General features: G+C 54.9%; 2 protein-coding genes across 2 annotated transcripts in view; one reads left to right on the top strand and one right to left on the bottom strand.

The window, feature by feature from the left end:
- PDCD11 (programmed cell death 11) overlaps positions 1-8444 on the top strand; it is a 32217-nt gene extending 23773 nt beyond the window's left edge. The window contains exons 26-36 of the mRNA XM_004680468.2: positions 722-778; positions 1261-1383; positions 1936-2064; positions 2479-2776; positions 2869-2985; positions 3604-3753; positions 3929-4173; positions 4868-5036; positions 5606-5759; positions 6037-6202; positions 6809-8444. Of these exons, the coding sequence (XP_004680525.1) occupies positions 722-778; positions 1261-1383; positions 1936-2064; positions 2479-2776; positions 2869-2985; positions 3604-3753; positions 3929-4173; positions 4868-5036; positions 5606-5759; positions 6037-6202; positions 6809-6980 (1780 nt within the window). The 3' untranslated portion in view covers positions 6981-8444. The remainder of the gene's footprint in view (positions 1-721; positions 779-1260; positions 1384-1935; positions 2065-2478; positions 2777-2868; positions 2986-3603; positions 3754-3928; positions 4174-4867; positions 5037-5605; positions 5760-6036; positions 6203-6808) is intronic.
- A 209-nt stretch (positions 8445-8653) lies between these two features.
- Positions 8654-13853, bottom strand: CALHM2 (calcium homeostasis modulator 2). Its single transcript, XM_004680467.2, has 3 exons — positions 13644-13853; positions 11041-11738; positions 8654-9542 (listed from the first exon to the last, which is right to left on the bottom strand). The coding sequence occupies exons 2-3, from the start codon at positions 11593-11595 to the stop codon at positions 9126-9128; spliced, it is 972 nt and encodes a 323-aa protein (XP_004680524.1). The 5' UTR covers positions 11596-11738; positions 13644-13853; the 3' UTR covers positions 8654-9125.
- Positions 13854-14658: the final 805 nt, after the last annotated feature.

The raw sequence follows: 14658 nt of genomic DNA, 5'->3' as shown, positions 1-14658 counted from the left end.
GTCTGCCGCGCCATGTGGTCACCTCCGGGGTAGGTGGGAATCGAACTCATGCGGAAGTGGCTTTAGCTTCTTAGTGCTGTGCTTTAACCCTCTGCGCCACCAGGGTGGGCCTCCTTCCCTTTTTATTGGCCCCATTATTATGTCATAAAAGGCAGATACCTGTTCTAGGCACAGTTTGGATTACCTTGTTGCTAAGATTCTTTGACTACTAATAAGTTAGAAACTGCAACTTTTGTCTACTGAGGGCATTTTCCATGAACTAATTTTGGACATCTAACTAAAGAGTAACCCCACTTTATGCCTGGAGCGTTCCCCTCTGCTCAGGCCTCACGATGGGCCTCCTCTTCTCTGCTGCTGAGTTTGCATTGAGTCCCAGGTCCGCACCTGGGCCCTAGACTAGACATTCCCAGGACCCAGCACGGGTGGGCCTCAGCTGGATACTGACGTGCTGCTCTGTGTGTCTTCCAGAGGGCTTTCATGTGTCTTCTTACTTTCTTCTCCTTGCACCTCTCTTGGGTGTTGTTTATGTGTGACTTACTAGTAAACTGGGCTCAGAGATATGACTTCTTGGAGTCCCTCGGCAGGTTTTCAGCAAAATGAAGGACAGAACCCCTGGCTCTGTCCTTGTTCTGCTCATTGGTCAAGCTTGTGTTGAGGAAACTGGAGGCCTTTCCTGAGATGTTGGAAAATTGGCATTTCTTTGTTGTTGTTCTTATTCTAGGTGCTATGTCCTGTCCACAGCAGGCCATGTACTCACTTTGTCTCTGCGATTGTCCAGGTAAGTACCTGTGTTGGACATAAGTGTGGAGAATACACTCTGACTGAGGAGAGGTTACAAGGATTTGACATAGAGCTTTAGGCCTCCCACCTCTTTTCTCTGTTTATTTTCTTTATACCAGCCCCGAAAAAGCTGAGGACGTTCAGATTGCTAAAAGAAACTATCTACTGGGGTTCTTGTTTCCCTGGGAAAGGTTCACACATTCACGTGAGGTGTGTCCTCGGGGCTCCATGGTGGGGTGAGGTGCCATGGACATTCCTGTTGATTTTCCTCTGGCTTGGTCAGCCTCCTGTCCCTGTTTCACAAAGCCAGCTCACGGGCACATGTCCCCATCTGACAGGACTTAGAAGAGGGTAGGGTAGGGTCTGTCCCCTGGACAGGTCCAGAGTCATATTGTTAATGCAGTGTTTGATTATCATGAGCAGTGGGTGAGGGTGGGGGAGGGTTCAGGGGTAGGTGAATGTAACCTTTTATTCCTTTAGGACAAATCCAGAGACAAAAAGCAAAATAGCAGATCCTGAGATCAACTCCATCCGGGACATTCAGAAAGGGCAGCTTCTGAGGGGCTATGTGAAGGCCATAGAACCCCACGGCGTGCTCTTGGGGTGAGTGAAAGGGAGCCTGGGGCCTGGGTGTGACCCAGGTGCCTTCTCAGCCTGTCCTGGGCTGCAGCCTGCTATGCCCCTCAGTTAGCTTCTTGAATGGGAATGTGAGGAAGGGTCTGTGAGCTCCCTCTGGCTTTGAAAATTCTGATGATTTTGTTATATTTTCAAAAAATATATATTTTAATTATTCTGATTTGGTTGTTTTAGACAAAGATGGCACATTCATGGTTTGTAAATATTTTGTGAAATCACACACACAGTGTTAAAAAACCTTAGATAACCCAAAATTCCTGCTGTAGTTGCACTCCTGATGAAGCAGTTTGTGGTTTATACATTGTGAAGCTCTGATATGAGGTGAAAAGTTTTTCAGGGCTGTCTTCATTATGCTGGATGATTTCCCAGCTTAATAAGCCTTTTTTATACTGTGGAGTGCCAGGAACTTGTATCATAAAAGCCTTACCACAGCTTGGGCCCCTGGGATAGTAAAGGCACTAGGCTTGGCTAAGACCCTGTTGTATTTGTGACCGCTGGCCCTTGTCTCTGTCCTGCCAGCCTTGGCCCCTCTGTTGTGGGTTTGGCCCGGTACCCACGTGTCTCCCAGTATAGCCTGTCCTCCGAAGCCAAAGCACATTACAGCAGCTACCTCCCTACAGGGAAGCTGCTCACAGCCAAGGTCCTAAGGTAAGTGAGCACTCATGCTCTCTCCCCGCCCTCCCTCCTCCCCTTCCTCCCTCCTCCCCCGCCTCTGGGAGTCCTCGGAGGAGATTTAGAGGTAAACTTCAAACATAATGGCTTGGGTTGTGTGAACACTGTGTTCAGATGAACAAAGTCGCTTTGTTTGGAACCTCTTGCCTTAGCTCTAAAAAGCAGATGTAGGGACTTCTTTGCATGGACACCTGTTTTGGGGGATGGCATGGGATAACAGCATAGCTGTCCCCTGTGTGTTCCCACTCATCATGACAAATGCACGTGATGCTCGGAATCCTGAGTGGGTTCAGGCAGGGGCAGGCCCGGGTGGAGGGCTGACGGCCTGGTGCTCGCGTGCCCCGTGCCCCTCTTCCACTCTCACTGTCATTCTCCTGCCCCTTGCCGTAGGCGGAACCACCAGGAGAACCTGGTGGAGTTGTCTCTCCTCCCCAGCGACACTGGGGAGCCGGACGTGTTCCCTGCCTCCCCAGGGTTGCCGCTTCTAAAACACGGGGAGAGGCGTGCAGAGGCAGAGGAGGAGAATGACCAAAGTGGAGAAGAGGAGGAGACGAAAAATGAGAAGAGGAAAAAGAAGCAGCAGCAGAAGGGGCAGGAGACGAAGCTACCAGGCAGGGAGAAGGAGCCCCAGGAACCACGCGTGAGGAAGCAGGGCAAGCGGCCGCGCGCGGAGTCTGGAAGTGAGCAGGTTCGTGCTGGCAGACGCGGTGGCTCCAGGAGGGCAGCGGGGTCACTGCTCCTGGGCCAGATGGAGGCTCTGCAATCTCCCCGTCATCTCAGGGCAGAGTGAGCAAGAAGCAGAAGAAGGCCGCTGCGTCTGAAGAGGATGACAGCGGTGTTGAAGTGTATTATCGGGAAGGAGAAGAGGACATAGAAGAGGTGCTTGTGCCGCCCAAGGTGAGGGGAGTCCTGGTGGGGGATGACTGCTCTGGCCTGGGCAGTCCGGGGCCCCCGCCTCAGCCGGGCTGGCTCCCACACCACCCTCCTCCGTCTCTCTGCTCCTTGTGAAAGAGGAAGAAGGCCCTTGTTTCTTTCTGCTGGTCACTGGCTCCCTGAGGACAGGGCCCACTCTCACCCAGTGTGGGCTGCATAAAGTCAATTCTAACCAGTGTTTGCTAACTGGAGCCAAATCTAGCTAGTGAGCTGGGCAGATGAAGAGGACGCTTAGCTTTTCTAAGCCCTTGTTCCCCTCTGAAAATGAGCACAGTGCTGCTTGGACTGAGGACTGGGTATTTGAACTTGAACGGAGGGCCTCTCAGATGGAATGTCACGGCCCTCTTACCCTCACAACAGTCTCATCTCTGCTCTAGTTTTACTGTTATTTTATTCACTATGTCGTTTTATACATGTATTTGTGCATACGCGCAAGCCTGTGTGTGTGCATGTATCTGGCCCTAAGATGAGAGGAAAGTTCCTGGCCATGGTGGGAGTCCCTGCTCCTCCGGGCAGGTTGAAGCTGAGGACTGGGGAGCTGCCTGACCCCGGGAGCTGCCTGACCCAGCACTTTGCTCACAGGGGAAGCGGAGCAGGCCAGCAGAAGTGCCCCGGCTGCAGCTGTCTTCTGGCTTCATTTGGGACGTGGCGCTGGACTCTCTGACCCCGGCCTTGCCCCCCCGAGAAGAGAGCTCAGACAGCGAGGATGAGGACAAGCCCCAGCATCCCACGGTGTCGTATTTTGCACAGCTTTAACCTTGATGCGGGGGCCCCTTGGTGTCTCTTCTAGGCAGCGGGGTTGGGGGCTTTCTCTGCCAGAGGATTGACAGAGCTTGTGAACTACCCTGCAGATCTCTCCAGGGTTCAGGGAACAGGTCACTCACTAATTTTTCTATTTTTACAACAGAAGAAAAGCAAGAAGGAGAGGGAACTGGAGAAGCAGAAGGCAGAAAAAGAGCTGTCCCGCCTGGAGGAGGCGCTGATGGATCCTGGGCGACAGCCAGAGTCAGCGGATGATTTCGACAGACTCGTGCTGAGCTCCCCCGACAGCTCCATCCTTTGGCTGCAGTACATGGCCTTCCATCTGCAGGCCACAGAGATCGAGAAGGCCCGGGCCGTGGCTGAGCGGGCTCTCAAGACCATCTCCTTCAGGTCTCGGCTCTGGGCCCCACTGCTTTAGGGAGGGGCCTTCCCACATAAGAGGCCATGCCTCCCAAGTTGAGGGGCTTGCTTCCTGTGGGTAGCTTTAGACTAAGCATTTGGGTGGCTGCTCCACGGGCCACGGCTTCCCAGGCTTTCTCTCGCAGCCTTGTCCAGACTGTGCTCATTTATATTTCATAGTCCTCGTCACTGAGATCGCTAAGAGTAACATTTCCAAGACTCTCAGCCGTGTAAAGTGCCCAGTGTGAGCAGTGGAATGGGGCAGTGACTCGCCACAGACCGTGGTGAAGATGAGTAGGTGGCCACTTTCCAGGCAGAGAGTAGTATTTTCAGAAGCCTCGTGAAAGGGATGGGAGCCTTTGCTGTGGAGAGAATCAGACCAGAGACTCTGCTCCTTCCTGCTTAAAGTTCAGGCCAGTTTGAGATTGGTAATCTTCTCCAGGAATGGGGGCAGACCAGGGGAGCCCCAGTGGGCAGTCACAGGGGTCAGGGGTAGGACGGGGCCGATCCATCAGTGCCTGCTTTTGTGGGTGATAACTGAGGGCATGGATGGAGCTGGGACAGGGGGAAGCAGCTCTAGTCCCCCTCTCCAGATGGGAGTGGGCAGTGTGTAGGGCTGAGATGATGGAGCTCGTGTACCAGCTGCTCTTGCTCTTCCTCCCACCGCTCCCCCCCGCCCCCCCAGAGAGGAGCAGGAGAAACTGAACGTGTGGGTGGCACTGCTGAACCTGGAAAACATGTACGGCTCTCAGGAGTCCCTGGCCAAGATTTTCGAGCGCGCTGTGCAGTATAACGAGCCTCTCAAGGTCTTTCTCCATCTCGCTGACATCTACACCAAGTCAGAGAAATTCCAGGTGGGAGTCTGGGCTGCGGCCTGTGGACCCAGGGTCCTGAACCACTTAGAAACTGGTCCCTGGGTGTCAGGCCACAGGAATGTTTCGGGGAAGAAAACCTGTGCTCTGGGTCTGGACCCCGCCCCAGGCCTGCTCTGCCATCTGGGCCCTGACTGCTCATCTTTCACATCAGGGCTCATTTCCCCCACCTTTGCTTTAGGAGTGGGGTGGAGGTGGAGGTGGAGGAAGTGAAAGGGCATTGGTCCCTGGTGTGTATCTCTTGGGCTGCCCATGGGTATTAAAGACAAAGGTGGCATCCATCCCAGAACCCCCTTCTCTGCCTCACCCGTTCACCTTGTCCTCCTCATCCTTCCAGTCTTGGGACGGCCTGTGTGCACAGGATCAGTTGGGCGGCGCCTCATCACATTAGGCCTCCTCACGTGCTCTCAAGCTCTGTGAGGCTGCTTTCCTGCCGGTCTCAGATTGGACCTACATAGGGATGGAGTCCCTAAGCTTGAGTCTGGTTTCTCATGAGTGTAGCTGCAGTCTGTCCTTGTCCCTCTGTCATATTTCACTTCACTTTCTCACAGGAAGCTAGTGAACTCTACAACCGGATGCTGAAGCGCTTCCGGCAGGAGAAAGCTGTCTGGATAAAATATGGGGCCTTTCTTCTGCGGAGGGGCCAGGATGGAGCCAGTCACCGTGTGATGCAGCGCGCCCTCGAGTGCCTACCTACTAAAGAGCGTGAGTGCCCCTCCCCCTGCTGACCCCAAGCTGGCTCTCTGACATTTGGGCTTAGCGGTTGGGGTCTTCTCATCAGAGGTCAGAGGTGGCCTTCAGGAAGCCTTGTGGAGCACATGGCTATCACTCTGAAGATGGAGGAACAAAAAACAGTCAGCCCTAACTGTTACCCTTGCACCTCCCTCCTTCCTCTCCTTGGGCCCAGAGAGTAGAACCCAAGAACAGGGAATGGTGAGGATCAGTCTGCCTGTTGTGTGTCTGAGCTGTCCTCTCTCCACAGATGTGGATGTGATTGCCAAGTTTGCCCAGCTGGAGTTCCAGCTGGGAGATGCAGAGCGGGCCAAAGCCATTTTTGAGAACACACTCAGCACTTATCCAAAGCGCACCGACGTCTGGTCGGTCTACATCGACATGGTCATCAAGCACGGCAGCCAGAAGGAAGTCAGGTGAGAGGAGTACAGGCGGGAGCTGAATTTCTGGGGGCACTGGCCAAGCTGTTGTGTTTTAGCACCATAGCAGCTCTTAGCACCCCCAGGGCTAGCTTCTGGGTTATGTCAGGAGCTTTCGGTGAGAGGGGGGCCAGCGCCTTCCTCATAATTAACGCTGTACCTGGCACTCAGAACATTCACGGCCATAATCTGGCTATTGCCCCCACAAGGCAGGGAGGGTGAGAGATGGGTAGACTGATGTCCAGGGAGCACTAGCGCCTCACCCGAGCCCTTCAGTGAGCTTTAAGCATAGCTTTCTTTCCTCACAGACCCACCCCTCGCTGTGAGTCCCCATCCCAGCAATGTCCTGATTCACTGTGTGACTTCAGGCCAGTCAGTCCTTTCTCATCTCTGGGAGCCTGTCTGCTTATCTAGAAAGTGAGGGTGGTAGTTTCTCTCGCTGGAGACTTGATGGGAGTTTATAACACTAATAAAAACAAAGATGGATGTGGGTGTGCTGATAATAGAGGCCCTGGCTCCACAGCCTGAGAGCAAGTGGCTGCCAGGTTAGTTAGTAATTGTGTGGCCAAGACTGAGGCGAATGCTACCTTCTCTTCCTTACAGGGACATCTTCGAGCGGGTCATCCACCTGAGCCTGGCCCCCAAGCGAATGAAATTCTTCTTCAAGCGTTACCTGGACTACGAGAAGCAGCATGGCACAGACAGGGACGTGCAGGCAGTGAAGGCAAAGGCCCTGGAGTACGTGGAGGCCAAGAGCTCCGTGCTGGAGGACTAGTGGCAGCCGCCTCTGGACGGCCCATCCTCAGGCACCCGGGCTGTTGGAGCTGTTGCCTGAGGACTATTTAAGTGCTGCTTTTTCTGCAGCGTCTTTGGGGGGGGGAGGGGACGGGGGTCAGCACGATAAAAAAGTGCTATTTCTTATCATTCCTTTTCACTTGTTTTATTTAAGTACCCACATAATTCATCCATTTCCTTTCTGAAGTTGTACAGCCACTGCAGGGAACAGGCTCTTAGGCTCCCAGAGAAGCGGGGCCTTCCCTTGTGGGAGATCCTCCAGGGAACAGGAACGGAGCGGCTCACTCCTGGCCGGCCGTCTGGTCAGGATCCCACTTTGGCCCCGGCAGGCTCTTGGTCCAGGCAGAGGCTGTCTCTGGGTATAGCCTTGGCTCAGCTACTACCTTGTATGAGTTCATGGAAGCTGCGAGGTGGGGTTAGGGGGACAAAGGGAGAGTCCAGAGGGGAAAATTGGGGAATCTCAATGCCTGAGAAGAGCCCCAGGGGATTAAACCTCCTGGGTCTGTCTTCCCAGGCCCAGATTACCCAGCCTCTCTTGTAAAGTGGGTTTTTAAGTCCTGCCATGAAAGGTGGTTTTGTGAATTAAACAAGAACCTGTATGTTGTTTGCTGCCACCACCTAACAGGTAGGAGGGTCTGTGAGGACCTTGACCATGTGCTGGGTGACATAGGGGAGAGCCCCACGGTTCTCTCCTCTTGAGCTCCTCTGGACAAAGGTTGCTGGACAGAGGTCCCTGAGCCCTGATGGAGAAGGGACAAGTCAGGCCACCACACATCCCCGCAGCTGTTGTTAAGTACCCAGAGGACAGTGTCTCTGCCTTCTTTGAAAATACTATCTTAACAGAGTTCTTGGAAGCCAGCTCACACCCAGCTAGCTGATGAAATCAGTGCTCTCTGGCTTCATTTTGAGGGAATTAAAGATTTTCTCTGGCAGAGCTTTAAATATCCTGAGGACTAGAGAGCTTTTCTGTGGGGAAATAACCAAGTCCGGCCCTGCAGACAGATGGAGACCATCGAAAGGTTTTGGAGGTGGTGGAGGCCCTCAGCTAAGGATGGGTGTGGGAGGGAGGGGAAACTGGGGTGGCCTATTTCTTGGACCGTAGCACCAGGTTACAGGAGTTAATCTGCCTTACTGAGTGTAGGGTCTTCTGTCTTATGAAATTGAAGCTGAGCTTTCCTTTGATCTGTTTTCCAGATCAAATCAGATAGCTGGACCCAATAGCCAGGAGATCCTCAGGCCTCCCATGTGATACCACCTGACTCCCCCTGTGCTCCCATTACCCAACCCTGTGGTGCCCTCTGAGCTTCTGTGTCCCCTTCCCCCACACGGGATAGAATTCCAGCAAGGTGGATGCAATAATACAGAACCAGCTTAGTCCTTTCTCCTAAGAAAAGCTTCACTGGGCCCTCCCTGGGCTAAAGCACAGCACTGTAAAGCTGGCTGCAGCCGCTTCGCCATGAGCTTGATCCCTGGCCAGAGAGCTGACCCACATGGCGCAGCAGACTTCTGACCTGCCTGCTGCTCCCTCAGCAGTGTACTTCATCCATCTGCCTTTTCTGCTCCCTGCTTTCTGGTGAATCCTCTCACTGCCCCTGTACCTCTGACCTATACCCCAGTTCTTGTATGCATAAATAAACCTTTAAAAAAGAGAGAAAAGCTTTATCAAAACTTTTAATCCATAAAGTGAAGGCTGAGGTGCATACTGGCAGGCTGCTTCCCAGCTGAGTGGGTCGTCTGCTGTTGGACATGAATTAACTGCATACTGCCCCTCGTAGAGCCCATTGGTGGGTTTATCACGGGCTCTGCTCACTACTGCTTCCCGGCCTGCAAATCCCACCAGGGGAAGGTCATCTGCCACATGAAGGACCAGTTCTGGGAAAAGCTCTTTTCTCAAGCTGTTGCCCAAGTGGCTTATGGCGGCAGGACAGAAGGGGTTTCTTTAGGTCTAAAAGTCTTCTGGTCAGAGCTGACCATGTTGGCACTGACTCATCCACACCCCAGGTAGTTCTGTGTTCCCCAAAGAAGGGACGATTTTTCAAAAAATCGGTTCTGATGCTGGTGTGAGCAGGTAGTGGGGCTCAGCATGGGACCAAGCGCTGTGTTCAGCAGAGTGGGAACAGAGCCCTCAGGAGGTGAGCAGGGCCATCTCGACGTTGTCAGGGGCCGAGCCGTTGCCTGCTAGGCCCTGGGCCCACTTGTGCAGGCGGCTGTAGAGTGGGAGGCCCTGGTTCTCGCGGTACAAGTAGACACCCGTGATGGCGTTCCACTGTGGCCGAGGCTGTGTGCCCTGCACTGGGAACTTGGCCACCAACTCCTCGTCATCCTTGTTGAGCGCCACAAAGCCGAAGAAGCGCCGCACGTTGTTGGCAGCGAGCACCCGGGAGTGCACCTCGGTGGTGCGCTGGAAGAGCTGGTCCTCGTTGGCGCGGTACTGTGCCCAGTAGGCTTCCTGGCGGTAGCTGAGTGGCGAGCAGTAATGCTTGAGGCACTTGGTCAGGAACACCAGGATGGCCACCACGCCGATGAGCAGCCACCCAAAGAGCTGGCCAGAGAAGGGGTAGGGTTGAGGAAGGAGCCACAGGGGCCGGGGGTAGTGGCGGGGTACCCACCCTACCCCACGAGGGAGCAGAAGGAGCTGGTCACTTGAGCTTGGCCTCAGAACCCCTTGTGAGCTGGTTCTGTCACTTCTCTGGCCAGATCTTGTTTCTGTAAGGAAGAACACCCTCCAGCTGTGTGTGCACCTGCTTCCTCACTCCCTGAACTCAGCACTTACTCTGTCTTGAATGTTGGCTCTCACAGTTTCTGCTGCCACTCCTTCTGCCCGACTCCTCTCCCCACTCTCAGCCCATCAAAACTCAGCTCAACCTAGATGCCCCTCCGGGAAGCCTTCAAAGTCCCTCCAAGGGCAGCCTTGCGCTCCTGGAACAACCCGTGGCCTGCATCTGCTTACATGTTCCTCTACCTTGATTCAAAATCCCCGTGTGCTGGTCTCACGTGCTCGCTTGGGTCGAAGCCTGTGGAGGGCAAGGACAGTCAAACTCATCTTTGTGTCACCATTTGGGCCTGTAGAGAGACCTGTGAGTTTGATAAAATAAGTCTTGTCCCTGGGCCCTCCTTGGTGGTGCAACCAGTTAGGACGCAGCACTGCAAGCGAGCCTTAGCCACTTCAGCATGAGTTCGATCCCCGGCCCGGAGGTGACCACATGGCGCGGCAGACCTCTCCTGACCCGCCTGCTGCTCCCATCAGCAGTGCACTTCATCAGTCTGCCTGTTCTGCTCCCCACTCTGTCTCTGGTGAATCCTCTCAACTGCCCCTGCACCTCTGGCTTGTACCCTAGTTCTGTATGTATGTATAAATAAATAAATAAATAAATAAATCTTTAAAAAATATAAAAATAAATCGTATCCCTCCATCTGCCTTCTTGTCCTGTGCTGTTTCCAGCTCTCCCTCTGTCTATTCGTGTTTCTTAGGTACTTGAGATCTTTTGGAAAACTGGTGCCATCTCTTCCTCAGCCCCTACTTAAGCTGACACTTAAACTTGGGCTTTCTCTGCCCGGGTGCCTGCCCTCGCCCTCTCTCCCAACCACTTCCTTCAGACCTAAGCCACGCCGGCATCAGGGCAGCAGTAGCTGCTTCCTCCTCAACAGCCCCTCCACCTAGTAGGAGGCTGACCCAGGGCCAGGAACCTCCCTGCAGGCCTGAAGTCAGCCATACTCCACTATCAACTCATGGCTGACAACAAATGTTTCAAAGTCTTGCAGGAGCTGTGCTCAGTCTGGCTGGAGTAAGGGAATCTGACGGGTATCCAGACTCAGTCAGAGCCAGAATGCACCTTTCCTGTTACCTGGAACCAGACTTGACCATTGCCCCACCAAGCACTAACCCATGGGTTTTGCAGCTCTGACGCTGACACTGAGAGCCTAGGCCCTTCTTGGAACCTTCCTGCAGACCGACCCCAGCTTTCGCACTGGCCCACCCCGGCAGCTCCTGCTGCTACCTTCTGGGGAAGAAAGAGGAGCTTCCCTTTGTACCACCTTACCTGGGACTCATATTTGAGCCTGCGACTGACCTCCTCCCGGAAGCCTGACAAGTTGGCAGGGCCCTCGCCGCAAGGGAACCTGGCCAGGATTTCTGTGGCATGAGCTAGCGGGAAGCCCTCTTCCCCAGCCGTGAGCGAGGCGGGGTCCACAAACTCGCTGAGCGCACAGACGTAGGCCTCGCCGCGCAGCAGAGAGATGACCGACCAGGTGACGGGGGCCACCGCCGCCCTGCCCAGGATGGAGCTTAGAAGGAGGAAGGTGGGGGCCGCTGAGCAGGTCTTGGTCCTCCGGTACTGGCACTCAGCAACCAGGTTCCAGGTATGGTTGTTGAGGATGATACTGATGAGGAAGAGTACCAAGGCAGGCACGCCGATGGCCGTCAGCCCGTAAAGGTAGTTCCGGGCTGGCGAGCAAGGGCAGTGGAAAGCCACCACGGAGAACAGCTCCTGGCTGCCCACTGTTCCCAGGGCCACCAGCCCGTTGAAGATCATCACATCCTTGCTTTTGAAGAAGAGCGAGAGGAAGCGGAAGTTCTCTGCAATCAGGGCTGCCATGGCGATAGGTTGGCTGGGGGACCCGCTGCCGTAGACCAGATGGGTGCTTGCTGGTGGGGCTAGGGAGGCGTGCAGGAGGGTGGGTGCCTGATGGCCAGCCGAGGTCTTGCCATGCTATCCCCTGCAGTGGCCGCCTGGTGTTCCTGTAGAACAGCAGATGACCGCTGGTGTTTGCCAGTAAAAAGGGAGGTGGGGATCGCAGGGCTGCTCACGTGGCTCTTGAGAGGGAGGAGACTGGGGGGCCAGGGGAAGTGGTGGGAGCCAGAGTTACTGAGTTAGCACATCCTCCTCCTTCCTTGCCCATTCTCAGACCCCACTGTGCTGTCAGTCCCCAGCTATAGGGCAGCTGGAGGCTCCCTGGGGGCATGTGACTTGCCAGGGTCACGTGTAAGTAGCAGGGCTGAGATTCTAGCTCAGGCTTGGGCGGCTCTCAGCTTCTCTTTCTTGGGGTTGCGGTTAGGAGTGGACCAGTAGAATTGGGGAACATAGGATGTTGACTGGCTTCCCCTTTGGGATTCCAGGAAGTGCTAATGTTCTGTGGGACCTGGGGCTTTTGGGTGGTGTGTCTCCAAGCCTCTAATCTGAAGGTATAAAAGCAGGAGGGAGTGTCCTGGTGGATAAGGGACTTTGGTGGGGGTGGAGGCAGGGCCCTGGAGTAGGGTGAGCCTGGCATAGAGCCCGGGAGTTCTTATGAACCCTTTCATTCTGGGGACCTCGGACTCGACTGCCTAGGTGAGCCTGACCTTTCTCTGGACCTCAGTGTCAACAGTGAAAAGAGCATAGATTGTTCTGGTCTTTGCTTGTCTCTTAAGAGATGCTGGAGGGAAAAGAAAGGGAATAAACCCCTGGAAATTGTTCTGAGGTAGAGTCTGCCCTCTCTCACCTGTTAGTCTTCAGGCTGGTTCCCAAAGATGAGGGGGAACAATTTGCAAAGATCAGGCAACTAAAGTCTAGAGTATGAAGTAGTTTGCTGGAGCTCATTCAAATATTGAGCAACTTTCCTAGGGATACTTGGGAAGAGGACATGGGTGGGTCCAGCCCAGTGAGTCTTCCATTTCCTTGGTCTCCTCCAAGGAGTCCCCAGCAAGGCATACCCCCTCCCCCCAACCCCTTCCCACTCCCCCATTCAGCAGCCCTTTCGGCCTGCAGGCCCAGGCCTTACCTGCAGGCCCAGGCCTTACCGCAACAGGAAGCCTTGAAAGCTGAAGGCTCAGTCATGCCCAAAGGCCCCCTTGAACCTGCCCTGACTGCCGGGGTCTGGGCTGGCTGGCAGGCAGCTGGAAAGTGGCCGTGGCCTCAGGCTCTTGTGAGGTTCTGCCCCAGCTCCCTTTCCAGGCTCCACCCACGCAAACTGAGAGCTCTGCCAGGGTGTGGCCTCACAACCTCCCTTTCCATTTTGGGTGTGAAAAACAAAAAAAACCTCGGGCCAGCAGAAACCAGGGAGGGAGTACGGGGTGGGCAGCAAGTCTATACCTCCACCCCCAGGCTTGGCCAAGGCTGCCAGGTGAACTGGACAGGGCAGGGCTGGCACATGGTGCTTGGGGAAGGTGGGAGAGAAGGAGGGACCTGGCTCTCCCCTCCGACTCTCCTCGCAAGCCAGGAGCCGCCTCTAACTCCCTGGGAAATGAAGTAGTAAGTATTGCTGGGGAGCAATGAGTTAAAAGCTGCCTCCTCTCCTCCTTCTCCTCCTCTTCCCTTCTTGGTTTCAAGACTCCGGAGAGCTCAAGTCGGGGCCCTGGGCTCCTAAATGGACCAAAATAGGGTACAAGAGGCATGAACCCTGGGTGGTGAGCAGAGGAGGGCCCAGGCTATCTGCCCAGGAGACTGCTGCCTCTGCCCCTTGCAGCCAGGGCGGGTCCCATCCCGGTCTGGGTGGGTGGATTTCCCAGTAACCATGGAACCCGAGAATGGCGGCTGGGGGAGAGAGGCAGGATGGCAGGATGGAGGGGTCTCAACCGGGGCCCCTCTGCAGGGCAACCCCCTGGGCTGCCATGCACTAGTCCTGCTCCCCCCAAGCCTGGACACCCTAGGGAGGGGCCCTTCCCTACCTGGGCCAGCAGCAGCACCGGTTTGCTGTCCTCGGTCGGTCCTCCGGAGGGCGGGATTCTCCTGGGGGCTCAGCCTCTGGGTGGACAGGCAGCAGGTCCCTCCCCGTGTGTGCAGCCTGGAGGAGCCTCCACTCCGAGGTACCCGCCTGCTTCTCTTCTCCGGAGCAGGACACTTGAGACCGGCAGGGCATCTGGTTGATGGCCGCCTCAGAGAAGTTTAACCCCAGAAAAGAGGAGGGCACAGCAGGGTGGAGTGTGCGCACCAGCAAGTGGAAAACAGCTTGGGGCGCCAGGCAGGGGGCGGGAGAGGGCGGGGAGAGGAAGGAAGCTGGAGGCAGCCTCGCAGCTGCTCCGGGGGCCGGTGCAGGCTGCCCCAGAGGCAGATCCTGCCCTGCACCAGAGGGACCAGTTCAGGGGCCAGGCTTTCCAGGAGATCTGGCCGGGGCATGCCCTCTAGGCCAATTTCAAGAACACCCTCCGGAAGGCTTATGGAAACTCCACAGGAACTTGTGTTCACATGGGCAAGTTAAGGACCCAATCTAAGTGCCCCTGGACAGGGGCTGGATGGAGAAGTTGTGGAATATGCACTCCTGCAATACCACTCAGTGAAAGGGTGCCTTTGGGTCAGAATGGATGGACCTCGAGGGGTTTATGTTAAATGGTGTAAATCAGAACGATAAACTATCAGAGATTTCACTTATCTGTGGGATATAAATAGCCAGATATCAAACACTGGCCAAACACAGCAAAAACAAACTTAGACTTGGTGAAAAATGAAAAAATACCTATCAGAGGGAGGGGGAGGAGAGAGAAGGGACGGGAAGAGGAAGGTGAGAGGCACTGGTTTGGGAGGTTTGTGAAGGTGAGGGACGCATGTGCACGTGTAGAGCAGTAAAACTGCAACCCCAAACCCCAAAGTTCTATAGACACGTAAACAAGAGGAAAAAGTGAAAAAGAAGCTTGACCCCCTCCAGGCAGAAGCTGCTGGAAGAATGTCCGCTCCTACCCCCTCCCC

Source organism: Condylura cristata, unplaced genomic scaffold (assembly GCF_000260355.1).
Source record: "Condylura cristata isolate star-nosed mole 26May11 unplaced genomic scaffold, ConCri1.0 scaffold00011, whole genome shotgun sequence".
NCBI lineage: Eukaryota > Metazoa > Chordata > Mammalia > Eulipotyphla > Talpidae > Condylura > Condylura cristata.
Note: the sequence above shows the minus strand (reverse complement) of the source record. Positions and strands in the feature narration are given on the sequence as shown.

Excerpts from the sequence above, each read along its gene's own strand:
- CALHM2 (XM_004680467.2), bottom strand. The coding sequence starts at position 11,595 with ATGGCAGCCCTGATTGCAGAGAACTTCCGCTTCCTCTCGCTCTTCTTC. Across the intron at positions 9,543-11,040 it reads GGCTCAAATATGAGTCCCAG|CTCTTTGGGTGGCTGCTCAT; the intron begins GTAAGGTGGTAC and ends TTCTCTGGCCAG.